This window comes from Serpula lacrymans, assembly GCF_000218685.1.
Source record: "Serpula lacrymans var. lacrymans S7.9 unplaced genomic scaffold SERLAscaffold_14, whole genome shotgun sequence".
In the NCBI taxonomy this organism is placed as follows: Eukaryota; Fungi; Basidiomycota; class Agaricomycetes; order Boletales; family Serpulaceae; genus Serpula; species Serpula lacrymans.
In genome coordinates, this window is record NW_006763303.1 from 865,609 (window position 1) to 891,307 (window position 25,699).

At 45.6% G+C, this 25,699-nt stretch overlaps 9 protein-coding genes across 9 annotated transcripts; 5 read left to right on the forward strand and 4 right to left on the reverse strand.

Annotated features, from left to right (window-relative positions):
* Positions 1-1,968: 1,968 nt before the first annotated feature.
* SERLADRAFT_442503 (uncharacterized protein) lies at positions 1,969-2,400 on the reverse strand (the record flags this gene model as incomplete). The annotated part of the gene is made up of 1 exon (XM_007323049.1): positions 1,969-2,400. The coding sequence occupies one exon, from the start codon at positions 2,398-2,400 to the stop codon at positions 1,969-1,971; it is 432 nt and encodes a 143-aa protein (XP_007323111.1).
* Positions 2,401-2,646: 246 nt separating this feature from the next.
* SERLADRAFT_400669 (uncharacterized protein) lies at positions 2,647-2,934 on the forward strand (the record flags this gene model as incomplete). The annotated part of the gene is made up of 2 exons (XM_007323050.1): positions 2,647-2,675; positions 2,721-2,934. 2 exons carry the CDS (start codon positions 2,647-2,649, stop codon positions 2,932-2,934), a joined length of 243 nt encoding a protein of 80 aa, XP_007323112.1.
* Positions 2,935-10,449: 7,515 nt separating this feature from the next.
* On the forward strand, positions 10,450-10,976 carry SERLADRAFT_477875 (uncharacterized protein; the record flags this gene model as incomplete). Its single annotated transcript, XM_007323051.1, has 1 exon — positions 10,450-10,976. One exon carries the CDS (start codon positions 10,748-10,750, stop codon positions 10,943-10,945), a length of 198 nt encoding a protein of 65 aa, XP_007323113.1.
* A 113-nt stretch (positions 10,977-11,089) lies between these two features.
* On the reverse strand, positions 11,090-13,035 carry SERLADRAFT_358214 (uncharacterized protein; the record flags this gene model as incomplete). The annotated part of the gene is made up of 5 exons (XM_007323052.1): positions 11,090-11,431; positions 11,480-11,828; positions 11,882-12,128; positions 12,182-12,644; positions 12,716-13,035. 5 exons carry the CDS (start codon positions 12,904-12,906, stop codon positions 11,245-11,247), a joined length of 1,437 nt encoding a protein of 478 aa, XP_007323114.1.
* Positions 13,036-13,522: 487 nt separating this feature from the next.
* SERLADRAFT_442507 (uncharacterized protein) lies at positions 13,523-15,462 on the reverse strand (the record flags this gene model as incomplete). The annotated part of the gene is made up of 4 exons (XM_007323053.1): positions 13,523-13,688; positions 13,737-14,085; positions 14,142-14,385; positions 14,440-15,462. 4 exons carry the CDS (start codon positions 15,460-15,462, stop codon positions 13,523-13,525), a joined length of 1,782 nt encoding a protein of 593 aa, XP_007323115.1.
* Positions 15,463-15,665: 203 nt separating this feature from the next.
* Positions 15,666-17,514, reverse strand: SERLADRAFT_363648 (uncharacterized protein; the record flags this gene model as incomplete). Its single annotated transcript, XM_007323054.1, has 3 exons — positions 15,666-16,232; positions 16,289-17,130; positions 17,184-17,514. 3 exons carry the CDS (start codon positions 17,512-17,514, stop codon positions 15,876-15,878), a joined length of 1,530 nt encoding a protein of 509 aa, XP_007323116.1.
* Positions 17,515-17,602: 88 nt separating this feature from the next.
* Positions 17,603-19,009, forward strand: SERLADRAFT_477878 (uncharacterized protein; the record flags this gene model as incomplete). Its single annotated transcript, XM_007323055.1, has 6 exons — positions 17,603-17,677; positions 17,731-17,805; positions 17,862-18,085; positions 18,136-18,245; positions 18,325-18,526; positions 18,580-19,009. The coding sequence occupies 6 exons, from the start codon at positions 17,648-17,650 to the stop codon at positions 18,806-18,808; spliced, it is 870 nt and encodes a 289-aa protein (XP_007323117.1).
* A 959-nt stretch (positions 19,010-19,968) lies between these two features.
* On the forward strand, positions 19,969-20,662 carry acl2 (amp-CoA ligase; the record flags this gene model as incomplete). Its single annotated transcript, XM_007323056.1, has 2 exons — positions 19,969-20,262; positions 20,315-20,662. Coding segments are annotated over 2 exons (642 nt in total), but the record flags the coding sequence as incomplete, so codon positions are not given.
* Positions 20,632-24,059, forward strand: nps11 (putative nonribosomal peptide synthetase; the record flags this gene model as incomplete). Its single annotated transcript, XM_007323057.1, has 12 exons — positions 20,632-20,663; positions 20,721-21,028; positions 21,083-21,344; positions 21,395-21,461; positions 21,510-21,725; positions 21,782-21,943; positions 21,998-22,162; positions 22,224-22,779; positions 22,848-23,129; positions 23,192-23,341; positions 23,390-23,647; positions 23,715-24,059. The coding sequence occupies 11 exons, from the start codon at positions 20,771-20,773 to the stop codon at positions 23,928-23,930; spliced, it is 2,592 nt and encodes an 863-aa protein (XP_007323119.1).
* Positions 24,060-25,699: the final 1,640 nt, after the last annotated feature.

Here is a 25,699-nt window from a genome sequence, read left to right on the forward strand (position 1 = left end):
TCCCACTGCTGAAATGCCTGCAGACTTGTTGACCAAGGCTCTTGCCAAGCCTAAAGTGGAAGTGTTCAGGAAGATGATGGGACTTATTAGATCAGGGGGGAGCTGATGCTTTGGAGGTGCAGCATCAGGGGGGAGTGTTAGTTTTGGTGATTCTGCACCTTTGTGCTACCTATATATTTTCATTCCTTTCTCTATCTATTCTTCTATCATTCACTATTGATTGTGTTTTCTATTATTTCGCCTTTGTGGCTGCTTTGTTTACCTTTGTTTACAAAACTTCGGACAGTACTGCAGAGTCCAATGCTTCCTATTCTCTAGTTACTCACATTAGACTCTAGGTACTGTATACCTGTCATACTCTCTAATAATATAGTTACTCACATTGGACTCTAGTTCCAGTCCCTGATTGCTCTCAGCAAGTGGCTAGACACTTCCTTCAAGCTTTGTTCTTAATACGCCAGAGTAACTAACTCTTGGTTGTTACATACACAGATAAACCAACAAAACACCAACATTGTTGGCAGCAAATGGGTGTTTAAGGTCAAAAAAACTACTTTGATACATTCGCCCCGGTAGCAAAAATGGCGTCCCTGAGAAGCATATTAGCCATGGCCGCAAGAAATGATTGGGAAACTCACCAAATGGACGTCTGCCTATTTAAATAGTGAACTCAATGACGACAAAATCATTTTCATGCAGCAGCCACCAGGCTATCATGCACATGGTTGTGAATCCATGGTCCTACACCTAAACAAAACCCTCTACAGCCTAAAGCAGGCAGGTTGCAGGTGGTACCAGACTTTACGCGACGGTATAGAGAAAATTGGGTTAGTCCATTGCGAGACTGACCAAGCTGTCTTCTACAGGCATGAGAAAGGAGGACTCACCATCATTGCAGTCCATGTCAACAACATGATCCTAGTCACTCCTTCCAAAAGCACCATGGATTGTCTGAAAACTAATCTAGCAAAACTTTTTGAAGTGAGCGACCTTGGGGAATTACATTGGATGATAGGCATCAAAATTAAGAGAAATTGAAACACATGCACCATCCACATGTCCCAATGCAGCTACATTGACACCATCATTCAATGTTTCAACCTAGAAGACGCAAAACCGTTAGCAATTCCCATGGTGGCAAACACCTACCTTACAAAGGAGCAAAGCCCCCAAATGCCTGACAACCCTGCCACAACGAAAGACATCCCATACAGAGAGGCCATTGGCTCTCTGATGTACGCTGCAATCAGAACTTGTCCCAATATTGCACATGTGGTGGCAATCTTATTGCGTTTTGTGGAAAATCTGGGCCTCGCCCACTGGGAAGCAGCAAAACGAGCCATTAAATACCTAAAGGGGAGCAAAGAACAACCCCTTACAGGTTTTTCGGACGCTGATGGGAGCATGAACAAAAACCACTGAGCCATATCTGGTTATGCAATTATACTTAATGGGGGAGCTGTATCCTGGTTCTCAAAGCACCAAGAAATTGTTGCACTGTCCACAACAGAAGCCAAGTATGTTGCGGTTGTTACGCACAAAGTGCTTAACAAAGTCTGAGGGTTTGTCGAGGTTTGTAAAGAGACTTATCCAAAGACAAGTTCGAGAACGTAGTTCTGAGTGGAGGTTTTTCCAACGGGAGTTGGTTTTCTTCAGAATAGAAGTCTGATCTTAGGAGTCTAGCTTTGTAAGCGTAAACTGCATAGAATCGTATTAGAGAATACTACTGCTGTTACATGGTATTTATAGTGGAAAGGAATCAGTGATAGGAGTTAGGTCCTATCTAGGGCAGGTCCGTCTGTTGAAGACTAAGTACTATAATAGGTACTGTAAATGCGAGAGGAATGGAATTGTACATGAAGGAAATGAGTCATCGGTCCGATGGTATAACCGATGAGTAAAAAGAAATGAGTAGTCCTTAAATGTCCAATAGAGATCGTAACATTACCCCCTTACTTACTCCGAGTTTCACCAAAATTCGGTACCTTCGCCGTCCATATTGTAACTGTCATCGTAGCTGACATCTCCATGTAGTCCTTCCATCAGAATCCTATCCTCGTCTTCCCTGTGGATGGGACACCAATTGAAACTATGTCCCGGTGCACGACGGTCACAGTCGGGGCAATAGTAGGCTTCGCAATAGTATGTGCGATGATTGCTCCAACCGCAGTTTTGACAGTATGGAGCGTTGTTACGAACGCCTTCATGGTATCTTCGTCGGGTATTGGATGAGGTGTCGGATTGGGGAGTGGTTGGATCGTCATCCCTCAGGTCGTACATTCCTGCGTACAACTGATCAATCATGGCTGTGTCGTCATCTACGTTGATTGGGTTAGAGGGAGAGCCAGTCTCAGGCCTGTGCATTGTGCCAGGCGGACTGTCTTTCTGTCCCTTCGACATACAAGACTGCCGTTTTGATGGAGTTCTGGTGTCGGGGATCTGGAGTATCACCTCTTGCCGGCCGCGTCAGGCTCCTCGTCGGTTCGTCAGGCGACGGGTTTGGGTGTTTGGCACTGGTCGAGGTGGAGATGATGGGGGAGACGGTGGTTTTGGGTTCAACCCAATGGAACGGGGACTGGAGTGGCTCGACTCTTGTGAGATCGGGCTGGTTGGGACGGTGGGAATATATTTTTTTCCTCCAACGGGATGGGCGTAGGTCGACGGGTGATGATGTGGTAAGTGCGCTCCGGGGTAACACTGGTCTGGTCTGGGTGCGACAGGGACCGGAGGGACAAACCGGGTGGAGGAGTACTCGTACAACCGTCTCGCTCTATCCGCGTGCGAGCTTCGTTTAGCAATGTCCTCCCGCCTGATTCCAAATATTCCTTTGCCGAGTCCATCTGCCCATTAGAGGAGCTCATCCTCAAGCGTCGTTCCAAAGATTCCAAAACTAACTTTTCCATCCGGAGTGCCCGACAGATATTCAAGTCCTGATTGTTGAGCCGCGAATGCTCGCTTTCCAACAAATGTATTGAGTCTATGGCTTTTAGGAGTTCGTCAGCTATGAGGTCTATGGCAAGGAAGGTATGCATGGAAGAAAGAGCGTGATACTCATGGGGGCAGCGTTTTTCGGTCTCATAAAAGAGATAGGTATAGGCGTCCTTTGCTGACATTAATTCTATGGCGTCAGTGACGTCGGCTTGGTTGTGTTGTTGCCCACGGGCAAAAGACACTCGTTCGTCGGCTAGCAAGTTGGTGTCACCGGGTATCGAGTAGGTGGTGATAGGGAAGCCGGTGGAGTTAGAAGTAGACATGTTTTGTGTTGAGAGACAGAGGATTGTTGGTAGTGGGGTGATTGTCTCTTCAACGCAGCTTGTGGTCCTTCTTATAGGCTTCCAATATCTCCGCAGCATTGGTTAAATGTTCTTCCGGTTCCCATGAGTTTTCGGAATGAGGGTAATGGTGCCATTTAATCAGGTAGCGGCGCCCGCGTTTCCAGGGTTTGTGTCTAAGAATACTTTCTACTTCATATTCCTCTTCTTCGTTGACCAGGTCAGGTGGTGGTCAGATAAAGTCCGGGCCGTGAGTGTTGGTTTCCGTATATGGCGTGAGAAGGGATGTGTGGAAAACATTGTGTATCTTCCAATGGGGAGGCAGGGATAGTCGGTAGTTCACCGGGGAAATCTTTTCTTGGATGTGGAAAGGTCCGATGCGTTTCATGTTGAACTTCTTGTATTCGGTGGCTTTTTCTCGCAGGTTGGTGTTCTCTAACCACACCTTTTGTCCTTCGGAGAATTGCGTGAACTTTCCATTGTTTCGTTTCATCATCTTGCTTCTCGCGAGTTCGTGTGCTTTTAGGGTGTTTTCCCTTGCCCTAAGCAGTTCGGATAATCGTTTTTCCACTGATGGGATATTCGTGGATCTGTGTTTAGTCGGGATTCCTCGGGGTTCATATCCCATGGGGAGGTAGAATGGCGATTGGTTGTTTGTGGAGTGTGGTCTTTGGTTGTGACAGAATTCGGCGGTTGTAAGGTATTTTGCCCAGCTGTGTGGTTGGTTCTGGCAAAATATGCGGAGGTAGATCTCCAGTTCTTGATTGGATCGTTCTGTTTGTCCATCTGTCTGGGGATGATACGCAGAGGAGAGTGCGGTTTCAATGTTCAGGAGTTTGTGGAGTTCTTTGGATACTTCAGAGGCGAACTGTGGTCCCCTGTCGGATATGAGTTTATCGTGCAATCCAAATCGTTTGAAGATGGAATCGTGAAAGATTCGTGCGGTTTCGAGTGCGTTGATGGTTTTATGACAAGGTGAGAGGATTACCCCCTTACTAAGTCCTTGGTCTACCACGACCATTATACTGTCGTATCCTGAAGATTCTGGTAAATCAGTTATGAAGTCTACGGATAGGTACTTCATCGGTTCGGTGGTTTTTGGGGTCTGGTTTGGGATTAATGGTACGGTGGTGGGATGCATGTTTACTTTCGCTTGTTGACAAGTTGTGCATCCTTTCACGTATTCTTCCACTTGTTTCATCATTCCTGGCCACCAATAGGCCTTTTTGATCAACTGGTAGGTTTTGAGCCTTCCTGGGTGTCCTGCGGACAGGGAATCATGGTGATCTTTGATGATCGTCTTTTGTTCTTCTACTTCGTCAATCAGTAATTTATTCTGATAAAAGAACTGTCCTTCTTCTTCTTTCCAATTGTCTTTCTTTGTTCTTCCTGGATAATTATCGTTTGTGATCATGGCTTGCTCGACTGTGTTTTTAATCGTTCGTGTGTAATACAGGAACGCTGAGGCGGGTATCATTGGCGTGTCCTCGTCGTCTCCTTCTGTTTCGACGTATAAATCAGGTCTTCTCGAGAGTGCGTCTGGTACCACCATGTGGGTTCCTGGTACATGCTCCAAGGTGTAATTGTATTGTGACAGTTCCAGCTGCCATCTTCTTTGTCGTGGTGTGAGTTTCCTGGCTTCTTGCCAGTACGTCAGGTTCTTGTGGTCTGTCAGGATTTGGATCGTGTGGGGGCTTCCCAAAAGTAAGTGTTTCCACTCTTTTAAAGCTCTCATTACCGCTAATAACTCTTTGTCGTAGATCTGGTAGTTCTTTTCAGCGGGGGATAGAGTTTTGGAGAAAAATGCACATGGGTGCCATCGTCCTTGGTCATCGGGTTGCATTAATACAGCTCCTGTGGCGTGTTTGCTGGCATCTGCAGCAATCTTTGACGGTTTCGAGGAGTCGGGAATTTGTGTTATGGAGGATTCGAGGAATTTTTGTTTCATCAATTTGAAAGCGTCGTCTTCAGTTTGGGTCTAGTTCCACTTCCTATCCTTTTCTAGTAAGGCATTCAAGGGTCTGGCAAGGTCAGAGTAATGACCGATAAACTTCCTGTAGAAGTTTCCGTAACCCAAGAACTTCCTTACGCCTTTGGTGTCTTTCGGGATTGGCCAATTGCGGATCCCAGCGAGTTTGGCTGGATCCATCGATACCTGATTGTGGGAAACAATCATTCCTAAGTATTCAATGGTTTCCGCTTCGAAGGTGCATTTTTCTAGTTTTAGGAATAGGTCGTTATCGCGTAGTCTTTGTAGAACCTGTTTCGTTCAGATTCGGAGTCTTTCAATGTTCGTGTCAAAGATGAGGATGTCATCCATGTATATGATCATCCAACCTTCATCGATGTAGTCTTTGAATTTGTCGTTCATCAGCCTTTGGAATGTTGCCGGTGAATTGCACATGCCGAAGAACATGACCGTTGGTTCAAACACTCCCTTGCTGGTTTTAAACGCAGCTTTCCATTCGTCTCCTTCTTTTATCCTTACGTTGTTGTATCCCCAACGTAGATCTAGTTTCGTAAAGATGGTGGCTCCTTTCAATTTTTCGATGAGGTTGGGTATCAGGGGTAGTGGATAGGGGTCTTTCACGGTATATGCGTTCAGTTTTCTGTAATCTTGGCACGGTCGGAGTGATCCATCCTTTTTGCCAATGAAGAAGAAAGGGGACACCTGTGGCGACTTGCTTGGCCTGATGTATCCCTTTCTGTAGTTTTCCGTTAAGAACTCCGTTAATGCTTCGTCTTCCTTTGGTGCCAATGGGTATAACTTGCAATCTGTTGGTACAAATTCTGGTTTCATGTTGATTGCATGATCATATTCCCATTGCTTGGGGAGTCTTTCCGACTTCTTTTTGTCAAAGACATCCGGATACTCTTTATATTTGTTTGGGAGGTTATGCTCCTTCTTTTCTCCGTGTATCTGCACGTGTTCCGTTGCCGAGTTGACTTTTAATCGAATTGTGGTTCGAGGATAGGGTGTTTGGTCGGATACGTATCTATGAATGGTTTCATACACATCTTCATTTACCGTGGTTGTCCTGATTTTTATTTCCGTGGTTGTCCTGATTTTTATTTCCGTGGTTGTTTGGTTCGTCCTGATAGTGTTTGTCCGAGTTGGGTAATTCCTTGTCTTTCCAGTTAATGACGGGATTGACTTTTCGTAACCAGGGAAATCCCAGTAATACGTCTTCTCCGTCTAGTCCGGTCAATAGGAACTTTGTGAACCTGTTTTGTCCTCCTGCATTTATCCTCTGATAGGTGCAATGCGTAATTTTTCCGTTTTTGTTCGTGGTTCCGTCAACATTTTTACATGTTATAGGAGTTGGGAGTTTTTGGAGGGGGAGTCGGTGTCTGATGGCGAATTTGGTGTCCATGAAGTCGTCTGTAGCTCCTGAATCTATCAGGGCTTTGGTTCCGATGGTTTTCTGTTTCAACGAGCAATCAATTCGTAAAGAGTTGGCATTGATTGTTGCTATTGTTACAGTTGCCATTTTCGACGGTACTAACATCGGGGTAGTCCGTCGTTTTAAAAACCCTGGTCTTCCAATTCTTTCATCGCCTCTGTTCGTTGATCTTCTCCTAACTCTCTCCACATCCTCATGATGTTTTGGACCCTGTCTTCTTCTACCACTGTTTTGGTGTCATCTTCCATTTCGGTTTGATGTACCTTTCTTTCGGGAGTCTTTCCTTTGTACCTACAATCCCTTCCTATGTGTCCTTTCTCGTTACATATAAAGCATCTTCCCTCTTTCCTCCTTGATTCTTCTTCGTCTTTGGTTAATCTTCTGGTGCTGGTGGATGGTCCACTTTTGCGGTTTCTGTCGTTCTGTCTCTCTCTGTTTCTGGCGCCCCACGCTCCTTCCAAGATAGCGTTGGCACTGATCCAGTTAGCATCTAGGTCCGCTACTGTGCTCATCCAGTCTTCGATGGTGAGTAGTTCCTTTCCGGTGAGTGCCCCACGAAGGAGGGGTGGCCGGATAGCCTTTTGATAGACCATGATCATGGCTTCATTGTTGATGCCGCTTTTCCCAGCATCTAGCATTAACCTTGAGTTAAATGCTACTGCATTTTCTCCTTGTTCCATCTTCATTTTCATCAAGGCGGCCGAGGTCGTTCCTTTGACGTTTGCCGTTCTGAAACTGGCTGTGAAGGTTTTCATGAAGTCTGCCCATGTGGGGTAGGCATTCTTCTCTTTGTATTCGGTCATCTTGGCTTCACTCCATGAGGCGGCGTTGCCATCCTTCATGTAGCTGAGGGCCACATATACCTTTTTCTTGTCAGCGTTGTAGATGGTGTCGTTGATATCAAAGTGTAGATCGGTGGACGATATCCACCTTTGGGCTTTATCTGGGGTTCCATCGAAGTCATCAATTTTCCCGATCATCGTGGGTTTGGGGGCTGCAGCGTTAGACATGGTGTGTGGTGGTGGGATATGGGATGGAGCAGGTGCGGCAGGGAGTATCTGTGGAGTGGGAGGTGGTACCGGGTCGCTGCCTGCTGCAAACTCTTCAAAGTCGTTCTCGTCGTAGATGTTTTCTACGGTTACTGGGGGATTGTGTTGTGTTGTGGGCAGTAGCTGTGGGTGGCTTCCTGCGTAGTACTGTAGCCAACGTGTTCTGGCTTCGTAGAAAGCGTCTGCTTGTTCTCTGGTGTGGAGTCGGGTTACGTCTGGTTGGGGAAAGGGAGGTGGTGCTGCTATCCTTTCTTGTTGGGATGACGTTGGTGGGGTTGCTGTTTGTGGGTTGTCTGAGCTTCCTCTTGCTCTCTGGGATCTGGTTGTTGGTCGTTGCGACGTTTTGTCGACTTTTTCTTCCCAAACCTAAATAGGTGGGACTTCTGGTTAGAATACGATTCTTTTGTTACGCATGAAGTGCTTAACAAAGTCTGAGGGTTTGTCGAGGTTTGTAAAGAGACTTATCCAAAGACAAGTTCGAGAACGTAGTTCTGAGTGGAGGTTTTTCCAACGGGAGTTGGTCTTCTTCTGAATAGAAGTCTGATCTTAGGAGTCTAGCTTTGTAAGCGTAAACTGCATAGAATCATATTGGAGAATACTACTGCTGTTACATGGTATTTATAGTGGAAAGGAATCGGTGATAGGAGTTAGGTCCTATCTAGGGCAGGTCCGTCTGTTGAAGACTAAGTACTATAATAGGTACTGTAAATGCGAGAGGAATGGAATTGTACATGAAGGAAATGAGTCATCGGTCCGATGGTATAACCAATGAGTAAAAAGAAATGAGTAGTCCTTAAATGTCCAATAGAGATCGTAACAGCGGTTATGCATGCAACGAAGGAGATCCTATGGACGTGAATGTTCATCAGCGAACTATTTAGAGAGGACCTACATCCAACAGAGTTGCACTGTGACAACCAATCAGCGATTGCACTATCCAAGGATAGCCTATATCACGCACACACCAAGTATATTGATATACACTATCACTTTACCCGACATGCTATTGAGGATGGAAAGATCAAAATTAACTACTGTCCAACCGAAGACATGACAGCAGATATACTCACAAAAGCTCTACCCTCCGCAAAGGTCAAACACTTTGCTAGTGCCCTTGGACTCCATACAGCTTGAGGGGGAGTGTTGGAAATATGAGAGAAGCAAGCTTTACTTGAAGAGGAGAAGTGGTAAGATCGCCAAACTAGGCAGGCCTAGTATACGAAGTGGCTCGTGTGCCATCAGATACCAATATCTCATTTAGTTCCATTCTTAGATATATAGTAACTTTTTTTGTTGATTGTTATGATACACAATTTTTGGACCTTTGAATTTCATTCTCCTCTTTAACTTTCTTCTATAGTTTTCACACACTGTGCCATGCGGCACTTTCCATTTTGTTCAAACTCCACCTTCTTGCACTGCACTGCCTTTTCCTTATTTTAGCTACAAGTCTCTCACGCAGTGGAGCTGGTTGCACGGGCTGTGCCCCATGACATCATCAGCCACTGCCTCCATCAACTGTACAGTACACATGTACAAACAAACCTGTAGTAGTATATATACCCCAATAGAAGGAGACTCCTGAGTGAGTCCTCCTGTTGTTTACCCACAACTGACTTGGTCCTATCTAAAGGGTAACCACTCCCCTCACTTCTTTATAGCTTTGTCTGAGTTGTGCGCCAGAGTATACAAACTCTTGGTTGTTACATTGATAGGGCACCTCAGAGCTTCCTCCAAACACTGAGCCTTCTCGTTATTTGCTAGATCCTCTAAAAGCTGCCCCTCCTTCAGCCTCCACAACATTGTTTTCACTCCCATCTGGAAGCGGCATATCCATGCCTGTTGGTTTGTCACTTGAGGTTCCTCATAATACTTTGACATTTTCTCCATCATCAAATTCAGGTATTTCTCAACATTTCCAAGATATGCCTTATTATGTACCTATTAATCTCATACATAGTAATAATAGCATGTTTAATAGATATAATGTATTTTATTTTCTGCTGAAATCCTTCACTTTCATGGCTTGAAACTTGAAACAATGCACTTACCAGCAGTTTGATCATTTGGCGGAATCCTGCCGACGAGCTCCGCCCGATTTCGTCTGTGAGTGCCGCTGTGACCTAGTGTGACCGAAAGTTGCAGAACCATTCCAAAAGGTGTGTCGTCGTTTCGGTTTTGTTCCGCTGCCCCAACGCTTCTATTTCTTGCTTATTTTACTACATAGGCAGCTAGAAAACTAAAAATTGTATCTACTGGTCAAGTTCCGATGGCCTCAAGCTCAACGACTGGTGAGTAATTCAACTTCTCCTCAGACCAATGGCATCTATTGTCCAGCCATAGTAGTAAAAACTGAATTGGTTTCAGACTAACTGATGCATTGATGTGTCATCCAACTCAACTCGGCTCATCTACCAGCAACACTATTTTGCAGTGGTACCACCCATTGTTACTTGGGTGGTGAGGTCGCAGTTAAAGGTCGCATCACGGAGAAAAAGGAATGTGAGTCACATTGTGTTTGTTTTACTGTTTTACACAAATGTGCTTTATGCCTTGCATCTAAATGTACACATATTTATCTTCATTATCGAAGTGCAGGTCTTATTATTCTGTAAGACAACAATCTGTATGTCCCAGTCTCCTTTCCTAGATGTAACACATGCGCCAACAAAAACAGCCCATGCCATCATCAAAACCAGCACCAGCAGATCCATTGCTAAGCCTTTTTCCCAAAAATCCCGCCAACCATCGATGAATGTGTGGTTAATCAATAGCCAAGTCAATCGCTACCTGCCGGGGACAAGAAGTAGAAACTGTCATCATCTCTTCCCTTTATAATTGACCCTTCCTCTAGGTTATTTCCCCCGTCGAATTCTAAGCCTGCATACAATGATTAACCCATGAAATGCTTTTGCCAAAATAATGCAACATTCCGACCTGGAGATTTTACGGAAGCTGCGAAGGTCATCACCACAAGGGATGCAACACAGAGGAAGGTGCTGACGCGAATGAATCCCATCGGATGGTTTCAGTGTTTCAATTGGAGCGAGATGTTGTCTGTGAAGTTTTGGATGAAGTTGAGGCTCCCTTTTTAAACCTCTCCATCGAGTCACAACTGCGGGCCCTTGCTTTACCCGAGTCAACGATTCCGTTCATCAGCTTGCAGTGTCTTTGCATTGCGGTGTATCAACGGTGTATCGGTGTAGTAATGATATTCTAATAATGGCTGAGACCGACACGAATGCACAGATTTTGTTGTGTGATTGCTCATAAACTGCAAATAGTATTATAGTACAGGTATCAACGACTGACCGTGGAATGAATTGGACTGCCTCAGTGCTTACTATGGAACATTCTCATCCACAAAATACAAATATTCTCTATTCATCGACAACCCATTAATACAATGTGACGATCAAAGATTCTTTCAGTTCGCGGCATCACACAAGCTCCGCGTTCTCAGAGGCTGAGCAGTGAGCTGGCGTTGAAAAAGGCTTTTAAAGGTAGTCCTGTCTGGGCCTAGCGAGATGGATACGATTGATATGGACGCTTTAACTCCGTCCCAGTAGCCGGAAGGTGAAGGATGGTATCATTTCCTGTGCGTGTAACACGCAAAGAGTTGACTGAATAACCATCAATGTATCCAAAGCCATCGAGACCAACCCACGAAAACAAACAGCCGTCTGCCTCGGGGGATATTGCGAGCCTACAAGGAATCAGCACGGGTATGTCGTACAGCGCGCTGAATACTTACTTAAACTCATCCTCTCCAGAAGACCAGAGCGGTACTTTCGTCGGATGTTTGCCTTGATGCATGACAGATAGAACATTTGTTCCGTTCAATAAGAACTGAGTGACAAAAAGAGACCCTTCTTCTAGCACAATGGTAACTGTTCCTTGGCCATCATCCGAGAGCCACGTCCCGACCAACAAATCACGAGTAGCATTCTCAAGTGCCAAGCCGAATGCAGGCTGCAAGTTTTCGATAATGATATTTATGAGTGGAATAATCCCCACGGTTGGGCCTGTGGTGAGAACAACGATACCATACGAGTTGACTGGATTCATAGTGAACGCTGAGTGGTATCCCGCCAGATTGCCAACTGCATTCAAGACGTTAGCTGAGACAGAATCCAATATCAGCACCCTTACGAACACTTCTGATAGATCTTTTGTGATCGTCCGTATGAATCATGGGATTTATATATCTCCCAAAGAGCGCCTACTTCAGAGAAATCATCGAACCACACGTGTATGGGTCGCACCCACTCTCTCATGGTATAGGAAGAAATCAGACTTTTAGGTCCAGATGGGTTGAGGAAAGTCTGCATCAGTTTGGTTAGGTCGGATAATGAACCGTATTGACCGCCTGCGGGATTTGTCGCGTCCCCGAAATCCTGGTCCTATGGATGAACTTCGTTAAGTTTGAGAGGTCTCAGATAGATGATCAACGTACTGCCTCTACAGTCACCATAGAAGCTACAGCAACGTGTGGTTGGTTGATTTCTGTGAGCAAAAAAGAACTCCCATTGAGCCCTAGAGGATCGAAGATGTCGCGCTGGAGGAGTTCGGCATGCGTTTGAGGCGAATCACCTCCTTCAAACGCTCGACTGGCAGCTACATTGGCCAGACCAAGAAGAGAAAAACCAGTGTTCGAGTAAATGGGGTACGTATATGGTGGGACGATAAGTTGGTTATGTGCAATTGCATCGAAGAATTGTTCATGACTGGGAAAGGGCAGGCCATTGTAATGCGGTGGGCCGGCACCATCCAGGGATTTTGGCCAGGCTTTACTAGAGTCACCTGGAGGCCAGTCTCTCCCTAGTCCAGACATATGACTCATAAGCTGACGAAAAGTTAGCGGATCATCTTCTGGTGTATACGATAGCTGCGGCAGAAATTTCTTGACGGGATCGTCCCTGTCCACGAAAAAAATTGACAGTAAAGTCAGTGGAAGGGTATATGCGTGCGAGTCTTGGAGTCCACAAACAGGTTCAGTGCTCCACGGTCACGCAAGATATAGGTTTCCAGGACAGTAGTTAACTTCGAAATAGATGCCAGACGATAGATAGTATGCCTGTCGACGGCCCTTTGATTTTCATCTTCCGTCTCGTTAGCACGCAATAGGCCCCAAAAGCCGTCATAAATGGGGCCGTCCGATGTGACGACAGCTACGCTCATGCTGTCGATCCCACCCGCTGCGAAACGAGCAGATAAAGCATGTTCGAGTTTCGGTAAAGCCTCCCTGATGACTAAATCCGAAGGTGACGGGGGACTCTTGGCAAGGACTGGAGGTAAGGGAAAACGACATGGATGCAATGCACGACTATGGTTATGAGTCCTTTGGGAAACGCTGTTGAGCGGCTCGAGCCCTAGTCTTTGGGAAAGATAAAGTACAAGAGCAAGTAAAACTCCGTTCAAGAGAAAACTCCATCGCGGTGTCCGAAACTGTATGTGGCTGCCCGGGCCAGTATGAGTTGGTGGCTTGCCAACGGTGTGCTTTTCCATGTAAGTAGTACAAGAACAGACTTGGTTGGGATGTATACGTCTTATTTATGCACGACTCGGCGCCTGTTCACTGGGTAATGCGCAGCGCTTCAAAAAATCGGACCATTGATCATGAACTTCGTCAAGTTCGAAGTACTGATTCGGTTAATTCCACTGAAATTGAAATAAGGATATATAGCAACGACCATCCTGTTCGTACGGGAAAGTGCGACAGGATACAACTTAAAAGGATGGAAAATGTTAAAAATAATAAAAAGGCTATTCGGTACTCCTCTGCTCATTCATACTCCTACTGGCGTTTCAACTCCGTTCCAGTAGCAGGAAGAAGAAGAGTAGTATTGTTTCCAGTCCGTGAAACGCGCAATAAGTTGACCGAGTAGCCATCGATATATCCATATCCATCCAGACCGACCCATAAGACTTCACAGCCGTTTTGTCCAGAAGAAACTGCGAGCCTATCAAGGCATTAGTGGATGGGTATCTTGATGTGTAATTTTACTTACTTATACTCGTCCACGCTGGTGGACCAGAGGGGTAGTTGCGTTGAATCTCCATCACTTTCCATTACATATAAAACGTCTGTTCCATTGAGCGTGAAGTTGGTGACGAAAAGAGACCATTCTTCGATCACAATGGTGATTTCCCCTTGTCCATCGTCCGAGCGCCATGACCCGACCAGCAGGTCGCTAGTAGCGCTCTCAAGTGCAGTGTCGAATGCAGACTGCACCTGTTCGATAACCAAATTTGTGAGAGGAACGGGCTCCGAAAGATTTCCAGTGGTGAGCACAATTACACCATACGAATTGATTGGATTGATCGTCCATGCTGAGTGATATCCAACCAAATCTCCTGCTGTATTGGAGCATTAATGATGACAGTATTCAACCGAGCATAAGATGAATACGAACATTTCTGATACACAAGTTGTTCTCGTCCATACGAATCTTGGGCTTGGAAGATCTCCCAAAGCGCACCCACAGCTGAGTTATCGGGCCATACATACATGGGCCTCATCCACTCTCTTACCGTATATGGAGAAATGAGACTCTCAGGCCTGGTTGGGTCGAGGAACGTCTGCATCAATTTGACCAGATCAGATATCGAGCTGAATTGGCCGCCATATGGGTTTGTCGCGTCCCCGAAATCTAGATCCTATCGATACATTCTGGTTAAATCCACCCGCGTGCATATGGACTGTCAACGTACCGCCTCAAGCGTCTCCACAGAAGCCACGACAACGTGTGGCTTGTTGACATCCGTCAAAAAAAAGGAGCTTCCATTGAGACCTAGAGGATCAAATATATCGCGCTTGACAAGCTCAGCGTGTGTCGTAGGTGAACCCGAGCCTTCAAATGCTTCATTGGCAGCGACGTTGGTGATGCCGAGGAGAGAGTAACCTGTGTTCGAATAAATGGGGTACGTATATGGTGGAGCAATGAGAGGATCGTATGCGATGGCGTCGTATACATCTTGATGGGTGGGAAAGGGTTGGCCATTATAATATAGTGGGCCTGCTCCACCGAGCGTCTTCGGCCAAGCGTTGCTAGTATTGCCAGGAGGCCAGTCCCTTCCTAGCCCCGACATATGACTCATAAGCTGACGAAAGGTCATTGGATCCTCTTCTGGAATATAGGTGAGCTGTGGTATATATTTCTTAACTGAATCATCCCTGATTACGGATATAAAGAACAGAGAAGTCAGCGAATGGCCCCCGCTAAGTTTGGATGAAATGAAAAACAGGTTCAGTACACCTCGGTTGCGTAAAATGTACGTCTCGAGAGCAGTAATTAGTTTCGAACCAGACCCAAGACGATAGATGGAATTCCTGTCAACTGTGCCCCGGAGTGCAGCATCTGTTTCGTTAGCACGCTTTACGCCCCAGAAGCCTTCGTAGACAGAGCCATTGGATGTCACAACGGCTACACTTATGCTATCGACTCCAGACTCATTCAGTGCGCTGAATTGTAAAGATAGAACGCTGTCAAGTTTCTGTGCTGCACTACTGATGACCGATGGGGCTGGAGGGTTTTTTGCGAGAAGCGGCGGCAAGGGAACACTATATGACTGTGAACTGTTCCCAATACGTCGCGTCTGAGGATGAGCACGTACGACGCTTTCAAGCCCAAAGCTTTGGGTGAGATAAAGCACGAGAGCAAATGAGACCCCTCGTAACAGATGATTCCTTCGCGGGATCCCAAAGTGTGTCGAGTGCGCGGAGCTTGGGTTCATCACTTTCCTCGAGGTCACGGTGAGTGGAGCAAACTGGGTTAGAGTAAACTGAACACTTTATACTGCGTCTCGAACGCTAACATTTTTAAACGATGACATAGTAGTACTGCGATTGCACTGTGTTAAGCTGTGCTTTGCGATGATTAAATTTAACCAACACAGCCTTCATTACCTCAAGAACAGGAAGACTTTGGTTGCAACTTGGCTTAAAAATGATGCGGTAACATATGTTTGAATAACGACCCACAAATTAGTTACCCAGTAATTCACGGTGCAAATTCCCCGTCAGTTGACTCTCTCGAGTCAAACAGCTTTAGAACCACCGCTCCGCTCGGCGAGCTCAAGAAGGGCATACATAGTAGTTGGTCGCGTCTTTCCAATGAGAAAACAGGTAATATCGACACGTCGAGAAATCATCCTGACTTCCCAGGTCGCCCACCCAGTGAAAGTGCCACCGACGGTGAGCTAAATGTTCCAACCCTGCTCCGACGACCAACAGGTAGAGCTTCTTGATAGTGCTTCGCATCATACTCCCAAGTAGCAAACAACTGCGCATCAGGCAGCACATTTGATGAAACTTCTTTCCCATTTTGAGAACCACTCGCGTCTGGGTCTTTATTAGGGTGTGACGTGGGAGTTCCAGCGCCTACCAACGTCCCCGAATTCGCGTTCCAAGGGGCATTCACGCCAGGGCCATAGTGTAGCTTTTGTGTTCCTCTTTGCAAAGCTGGAGGGTGTGCGAGACGCGTGGTTCTGATGTAAACAGAACCCTGTGTAGCAATGCATCAAAACTTTGCTTGATATTTCGAAAACGGAAATTTCTTACCGGTAACACTTGTCGAGCAAGGTCTGGTATGCGTGATGCATGCCGTGATGCCAGAAATATTGAGCGTTCGTTTGTAAATACTGGCCGCGGAGGCGTTGGAGGATACGGGAAACGCTTTTCTGGTTCTTTCGCCTCATCTTTTCCAGCGCGATTGTCCTGTAGAGCAGTGAGAGGGACAGCATAGGTAGGTCCGATTGGAGTGACTCTAGGAGGACAAGGTGTGACGCTGGAGTATAGACTATCAGGGGCAGTCCATCGCGAGTTTTCTTGAGTTTGTGATAGCAAAGCCATAGAGATCTTGTGCTTGGAAGGATTTACGGAGGTGGTATGCGGTGGTGGCTGTGTTAGGATGTGATGATAAGCCGCGATAAGAGATGGGTGGGTTGATGGAGTCTGTGACGACGAATTTCGTATAGGGGGTCCAGATGGTGGGTGAGAGGGAAGATGCCACTCTGGCTGTGACGCAAGGGTTGACTGAGAATATGAGACCTGCGTGATGTAATCAGGGATGGCGGTTGAAGATACATGTTGAGGAAGCGGTGAAGGGGGGCGTTCTACTTTTACAGGGTGAGGAACAGATGGCGATGGAGGTTTTTGGACCTCTTTAGAATTTTCATGAGGAAATGGAGGTAGAAATGATGGGACGTGTGGATACTTCTCGTTCCAATGAGATGGAGGAGGGGGCATCGGATGAGTGTGTCCATTTAGGAGAGGAGCCATTTTCATGTCTTCATCCTCAGATTCCTCGTCATCCTCGTCTGGCAAATCGTACTCAGGAAGTGGTGCATAGACGAGGGGTATTGCCCTGTCTTTGCTAGATTCGAGGCCGTCCATGAGATAGACTACAATATCATCTGTACATGCACGCGAATAGACGAAGCATATGGTCACTGACCATTGTACTCCTGCAGCTCTTCTGATCTCTTCGCACTACGGGCCACATACCTTCCAAGCTCCAGCCCTTCCGAGCTACAGTATGCACTGAGCTCGTCCATACTCATACCCAGTTCATCGAGCGCCCATAGTGCATCATGTACCGTAGGAGTTGGCCTGCCTGCGTGCTCGGCGTATTTTCCACATGTCGAGGACAAAATAGTCAGAAAGCGAGACAAAATGTCTGCCAATATTGAGGATGCTTGCAGAGAAGAACGTGAAAAGCTATGAGCATGTAGAGTTTTCAGTATAACAGACTCTAAAACCGCTGAGGGTGTGGCTTGGACAGACATGAAGTGATTATGGAGTGTGACAGTAACGCGACGCAAGGAACCCCGTCACGATATTAGACCGGAGTTTTAATCACGCCAGCCCCTAATTGACACATTCCTGTCTTGGTTGGCTACAACAACCATCCAGTCCAGTATGTGTGGACGTTTTGCTTTGGGTCTGCGAGTAAGTCTGAGCTAGCAATTTAAAATGTAACGTACGCTGATGTCGGACCATAGCACGATGAGATACAGGCATTGCCAGGATATCCTAATATGCAAGTAGACGAATGGGTTGACCAAGAGCATTTTGTGGTTAGCTCTGCGCTTAATCGCACCAAGCATATTACCCGACTTATAAACTAATACAGCCACGCTATAATATTGCTCCGCACACCAATGCTCCTGTCGTACGAAGAAGAGACTCTGCAAATTCAGAATTAATGTTGCAAACTATGCACTGGGGCTTTCAGTGGAGCAAAGAGAATGAAAAATCACAAAATGCTATCAATGCTCGTACTGAAACTATACTCGAAGGCGTTGGTGTCTGGAATAAGGTGAGAGGCAAGAAACGATGTGTGGTTGTGTGTCAAGGGTACATGTTCACCTTGCACGGATTGCCATACGTTCCTAATCAAAATTTAGGTATTATGAATGGCTTAAGAAAGGCAAAGACAGATTCCCTCACTTTACTCAGCATGGTGATGGTAAAATAATGCTGCTGGCTGGTCTGTACGACTCGGTAGCAGTCGAAGGTAGGTTTATCAGTCTGATTATAATAATACGCTGCTCAACTCGATTATCGGTTTAAAATTCTGGCTTCCTTTTATGCAGGAGAGAGTAGGCCACTGTGTGAATTTGCCATTGTGACCACAGACGCCTCGAAAGAACTAAGCTGGCTACATGACCGTCAACCTCTTATATTGACATCACAGGAGGAAATTGACTCTTGGCTTGATACTTCTTCGCAGTCTTGGAATCCCAAACTCCAAGCTATGATGAGACCATATCACGATGAAGAAGCTCCCCTGAAATGGTAAACCTGATAACATTCATTGCGTTAGATGTTCTGAGCATTCTCTTCCCTAGTTATCAAGTGCCAAAGGAGGTAGGCAGAGTAGGGGCCGAGTCTGCCACTTACATTCAACCTTTGTCTAGTCGGAAAGATGGAATTCAAGCCATGTTTGCTCGACAAAGGTTGAATCGGGATCCCAAGTACATCAAGCCATCAGAAACAAAACCTTTAAGGCGCAAACGAAGTTCTTCGCCTACGCTTACTGATGGAATACAAATCGTGAAGAAAGACAAAAGGTCATGAATAAATGATCATCTGCTGCAGATTTGGATTATAATTTATAAAAGTACATATGGTTTACGAATAAGCAGAGACTCACAATCTTTGAAAACGGCATAGTCAGAACATGAACATAAACGAACACATTACTTCTAGCAACACTGCGATTGCCTCCAATATCAATGGAACACCCGCAGTTGTTCTAGTTTTTGATTGAATATGGTTATGATTGCGTTCCTTGTTGCAATTTGAGGTTGAGGAGGATGTGACCCTCGGTGCCATATCAATTTCTTGGCAGCACTAGATGCGATGCAATGTACTGGAGCACAACACCAAGCGAGGCCTTCTGAACTGCCATAAAAGAAAAGATTAGGATCCTCAAGAGTCCTCAGGTCTCAGGTCTCAGGTCTCAGATCTCAAGTTCCGCGCGCATGCTGTTGCCGGTGTTCGACGCGGACTTCTACTAGTGACTTCTCTCTATTAGCTTGTCACGTGTCACAGAAGCTGGTTGTAATGAAAACACCACGGACGTCGTTATAATAGAGTACTACTATGTCTCAGATCTCATACTAGTAATGCTTGAAGTTGTCGAGGTATGCACTACTATGGTATCAAATGTATTTGGGTTCTTACAGAAGCTTACGCTTAGAAGTCCCACTGTTGGTCGTGCCAATTTACAGTTCCTCCCTTGAGTAATCGAGGCGCCCTTTTGGTACCAACGAGGCGTACCGATAAGTAACGAAGATGACATCGTACGTGTGGGAGGGCTTCGAAGGTCAGTCATCTTAGAACGGAATTGTCCTGCTTATCACCTTCCTTCCCGTGATATGTGCTGATGGTCGCCAACTTTGATTCAAAGATTTGTATCAAAGATTTATTTGCAATGTACTGTATGGCTTTGGCAATATCAGCGACTCAACAAAGACCTCGGATCAAGCAAGCTCAGGACAGCATGAAAAAGGTGAAATTATCAGAATTCGATCCTACCGCCCTGATTATAACAGGCCATCTCACCAGTTACGTCTTCATCATGAATTCATACATGCATTTGCCTAGTCCACGAATCTTGCCGAATTTTCTGTGCAATATAAGTAGAAGAGCGAGGAGCGACGTTAGAGAGATCCCTCCTTGCATTAGGCCCATTACATTGCTCATTACTATTTACTATGGCAGATCCCAGCTTTTCATACACCCTACACTATCCACCTGTGGATGGTTCTTTACTTTTCCCTGAAATCATTGCGTTCAATGCTGAACACAATTCCAACGTACCTTTCTTTGTCTTCCCAGAAGATGGGTCAGCCAACGGAGTCGTGTCCATCTCGCACCTAGAATTCTATAGGGCCTGTCATCGTGTTGCGCATGCACTTCGTCCTAACCGCGCAGGCCCTGACGGTGAAATCATCGCTATTATTGCCATGACTGACACCATCCAGTACTTTGCCCTTCTGGTTGGTGTGATAATTGCAGGCTACATTGTAAGTATTTTTGGAAATCAAACTCTATGGCATATATTCACTTTCATGATAGCCTTTTCCGATGTCTCCACGAAATTCTGCAGCTGCCGTCTCCAACTTGTTACTAAAGACTTCGTGTCATCGTTTGATAACTACTCAGCACTCCCTCCAGCCCCTCTTGGATGGCATCAAATCGGAGCTGGGATCCTTTAACTTCTCTTTTCAAGATGTTCCATGCCTGGCGCATATATACCCAAAGCTTGGATTAGAAACAATTGATGATCCTTTTGAACCATTCCCTGCGCGACCAAGTCGTCCTTCTGCCAGCGAAGTGATGATGTATCTTCATTCTTCCGGGAGTACTGGCTTCCCGAAAGCTATTCCCCAGACACACCAGACAGTCATCCATTGGTGTGCTGCAGGTATGGACATCTCTAATTTTTTTTCAGCCCAATGATTTATGCTGGAAATATTTCTAGCACCAGTAGTCGATACCAAGCTCTACCCCGCTGATACATGTCTGGGTGTGATGTTGCTGCCATCGTTCCATACTCTTGGCATCATTTGCTCACTATACCTGCCACTGATCACCCTTCGCAGTGTTTCTGTCTATGCGCCCACGTCATATAATGACCCAAAAGCCATTCCGGTGATCCCAACCTCTGAAAATATACTTGAGGGCGTGCAAAGGACAAACTGCAACGCATTGATGGCGGTTCCTGCATTTATTGAGTTGTGGGCGTTATCTCCCTCTGCGATAGAAATATTGAAATCACTTCGATTTCTTGTAAGTACCATCCTTGCCGTTGTGGGTGGAGTTACATGACCTCTCTCTTTATAGGCATCTTCTGGTGGCCCGTTATCTGAAAAAGTGGGCAATGCGCTAGCATCAGTAGGCGTACCTCTGGTAAACGTTTACGGTGGCACGGAGTGTGGTGGCCTTAATTCAATGTTTCGCCGAAAAGACGAGGTATGCGATTGGGTTTGGATAAACTTGAGCCCTCGGGTGATGTTTCGATGGGTTCCACAAGGAGAAGGACTTTATGAATGTCAAATTCTGGTAAGTGACGTTCATTTTGGATGTATCTACGAAATTGACAGAAGTATCTATAGCAAAGTGAAATGCATCGAGTTTCAGTAGAGAATCTCCCAGATGTGAAGGGCTATGCGACCTCAGATATTTTCTTGAAGCATCCTACTAAAGAAGGACTGTGGAAGCTGTAAGATAACTATCGCTTCAATCGACTTCATGCTAATTCCTGTGTTAGGGTGGGAAGGAAAGACGACATTATAGTCCTTTCGTCGGGAGAAAAAACCGTTCCTGCGCCTATGGAGAATACCATTGCATCTAACCCTGTAGTGGGAGGTACTGTCATGTTTGGCCGTGCCCGTAATCACGTGGGGATATTAATCGAACCAAGGCAAGGATTTGACGTGAATATCGACGACCCGAAGCAAGTGGCAGCTTTCAGGAATAGGATATGGTATGCTGTTTCTTAAGCTTGTAGCCCTGTTGTTTAAACTGGACTTCCTTTCACAGGCCGGAAGTTGAGGAAGCGAATAAAGCTGCAGCAGCCTTCAGCCGCATATTCAAAGAAATGATCCTCATCACTCGCCCAGATAAACCCCTGCCTCGCACGGGGAAAGGAACTGTTATGAGAAAGGCAGCCGTGACAATCTATGATAAGGAAATCGACGCTCTGCTCGTATAATTTCTCACAAGCAATTAACATAACACTAATTGTCGTTCCAACAGATATGACACAGTTGAAGCTAGCACCACTGTTAACAAAGATGTGGAATTACCGAAGGACTGGTCAGAGGAATCTTTGGTTGTGTGGCTTGGGGAGCACGCTGCTCGCGTTAACTCAGATAAGAAGGTAGACCCCGAAGTGGATGTCTTTGAACAAGGTTTTGATAGGTATGTTCTAATTGCCTTGCATGAAATGAAGCTCACAGTGTTTATGTCTCGTTTTTGTTAGTTTAACTGCAACATTTCTCAGAAATCGAATCATTGGGTCACTTAGCTCCTCAACAGACAGTAATGTGCGAACAACAGCCAGGCAAATAGACCAGAATATCGTTTTCAGTAATCCTACGATCAAGCGACTGTCTCAGGCACTTGCTCGTGTGGTCTCGAACCCACAATTCACTGGAAAAGAAGGCAGTCTCATCAATCGCAAGGTAGAGCTCGAAAATACGCTGGCAATGTATTCTGAAGGGTTGCCGGGGACGTTGAGCCCACAGGTAGAGCAACCTAATGGGGATGGCCATAGTTGTCACGTAGTTCTACTCACCGGTTCTACTGGTGGCCTAGGCTCTTACCTCCTTGCGTCGCTGCTAGAAAATGAACAGGTTAGCCTGGTGTACGCTTTCAATAGGTCATCTAAGGATGGAAAATCAAGTGAAGAGAGACAGAAGGCAGGGTTCGAGGATAGGGGTTTGGATATTGCTCTATTGAGCTCGCCCAAACTCCGGTATATTGAAGGCGATGCTGCACAGGATAAACTGGGCCTAGGAGACGCTACTTATGATAAGGTAAGAGCACAAATGAAGAGCTCGCGACTAGTTGCTAACATACCTGATTATAACGTCACACTTGATAGCTACGAACGTCCATCAACGTCATCATCCATAACGCTTGGCGTCTTGATTTCAGTCTTTCTCTCTCTTCCTTTGGGTCAAATATCAAGGGAACTCGGAATCTCGTAGACCTCGCGCTATCATCCCCTAATGCTCCAAGTTTACGTTTTTTGTTCACATCATCTATTTCCTCCGCACAAGGGTGGGACAAGAGCAAGGGTGCTTGCCCAGAGGAAGTGCTGTTTGATGCAAATGTCGCGTCTGGTGGGTCTGGCTATGGCGCTAGCAAATATGTCTGTGAGCGAGTAAGCAGTGGATTGTTTATCTTTAGTGTCGTTTGCCTATTCATCATTCTGTTTCTCAAAAGATACTCGAAAAAAGCGGTTTACAAGCGTCATCATTCAGGATAGGACAAATATCAGGGGGACAACCAAGAGGAGCCTGGAGTGTTACGGACTGGTTCCCTATGCTCGTCAAGTCGAGTCTAGCGCTAGGTGCTTTACCAGTTGCGAAAGGAGTAAGAACACTCGTTTTTGTTGATATATCAAATTGACGGAACAAACAGGTTGTGTCTTGGTTGCCTCCTCATGCGGTCTCTCAAGCGATCTTGGACGTTGCCTTTGCAAAGGCGAAGCCTCCTCCAGTAATCAACTTGGTGCATCCCCGGCCTGTTCAATGGGCAGCACTGATGCAGTCCATAGGGGACGCACTGGTACACAACAACTTACTAACTAAACCCCTTCCTATTGTGGCATTCGAAGAATGGTTTTCGAGATTAGAACAGAAGGCAATCGGCGCGAGTGCAGACGATTTTAAGGAAATGGTACGTGCCTATTTGCCCACTAATGTTCTTCACAACAAGGCTCAGGACCTCCCAATTTCTACCCCAGCCTGCGCTGAAGTTACTTCCTTTCATGCGCATGATCGCCCAAAGTGATAAGTCAATTCGAAAGGTAACAAGTGATGGTGAAGCAGGAGGATTTGTTGTCTTTTCTACGACGAAAGCACAGCAACTAAGTCGAACGATGAGAGAGCTTGCTCCGATTACAGCTGAAGACGTGGCCCTTTGGATGAAATACTGGGCCTCAAAGGGAATGTTTATGTAAAAATAACTCAATATCATGGAATCTGAGCAGACTGAATTTTCACTCATTGGTAACATACACACTGCTATATCATTTTGACCTGAAGTTTATGAGGTTCGAGTTTGTATAATCAACAAGCACTCAGCTGTTCTCCAATTGCCTTGAGTGCTAGTAAGATATATGAAAAAATAATAGAGATGCAGTGGCTTCACTCCGATACACAATGATAGTATATCTTGTTTTTGCCTTTGAAGTCCCCTTGTAAGAACATTCTCAACTTGAAATTCAGCACAGACATGTTCAAGTTTGATATTGTCAGCCTCTAATCCCCCTCAGATGAAATGGTGGCAAATCTGTGGGCTGGCAAGCACTAGAATAGTGTCAATACTAGTTGGTTGCCTCAATAGGACTGATGAAAAGCTTCTTGGACCTGAAGCAAGAGGCATCCTTGTTGAGTTGAGAACTATTGGGAGAAAAACTCAGTCCTGTAACAAGAAGACTGATTTATTGGATAAGTACCTATTGGGAGAAAAACTAAGGTAAGATCAGTAAGTGTTGTCAAAAGGGAATATTATAGTATCATAGTAACAAGAAGACTGAGGTTTGCAAACGAGGCAATTGCGAGTTTTCAGAAAGAACTGTGGGAAAGTAAGTGTCCATTATGTAAACAGTAAAAAAGCGCAAAGTAGAACAGGCAATCAGCATGTTCTAGTTAGAGAGAAAAGAAAGAAAATAGTATATGTGTATTGTAGAGTAACTATGATGTTTCTATAGCTAACACACCCCCTCAAACCGAACACAACCCAAGAATAGCAGTAAAAATGTCGAGTTTGAACTGAGCAAGTGGCTTGGTAAGCATGTCCGCAGGCATTTGATCAGTTGGACAGAAAGTCAGTGAAATGACTCCCTGATCAGCCACTTCTCGAATAAAATGAAAACAGACATCTATTGTTAGATACACAATTTTTGGACTTACAAACTTCTTTCTCTGTTCTAACTTTCTTTTCTCAAAAAGTTCTCAAGCACTCGTGCCACGCGGCACTTCCCTTTTGTTCAGACTTCTACTTTCTCATGCCGTGCTGCTTTTCTTACTTTAGCTACAAAGTCTCTCATGCAGTGGAGCTGGTCACACAGGCTGTGCCCTCTGGCATCATCAGCCACTGCTTTCATCAACTGTATAGTACATAAGTACAAACATTCTGTAGTAGTATATAAACCTCAATAGATCCAGGAGACTCCTCAGCGAGTCCTCCTGTTGTTTACCCACAACAAACTCGGTCCTATCTAAAGGGTAACCACTCCCCTCACTTCTTTATAGCTTAGTCTGAGTTGTGCACCAAAGTATACAAACTCTTGGTTGTAACATTAGAACTCACTCTTTACTACTCTCTCGCACTTTGTGCAAACCCGGCCCCCAGGGTTAAGGGGTTATTGTTTTGGAATATCTGGTATAGCAGAAGGGTGCGCTCCTAGCAATGGCCCCGTAGTGCTCAGGGAGAAGGGACAATTATCATATACACGGCCCCTAGTGTTAAAGGGAGTACTTTAGCTCAGCAGTTGGTGTGGAACCACTGTTGATTAGATTTAGAAAAACAAAAACTTCTTCTTTGAATACCTCTGACCAGGCCAGGCACTTGCCTCCACCAGTTGGAGAAGGTTTGACAGCTTAACAAGCGGACTACCCCCTGACAACCATTCAGACCAAGGTTTACTACAAATACTTTTTATATACTTTTTCAAATACTATAGTGTGGGTAGTCGGAGATTGAGATCCAATACTCAGCTGGGAA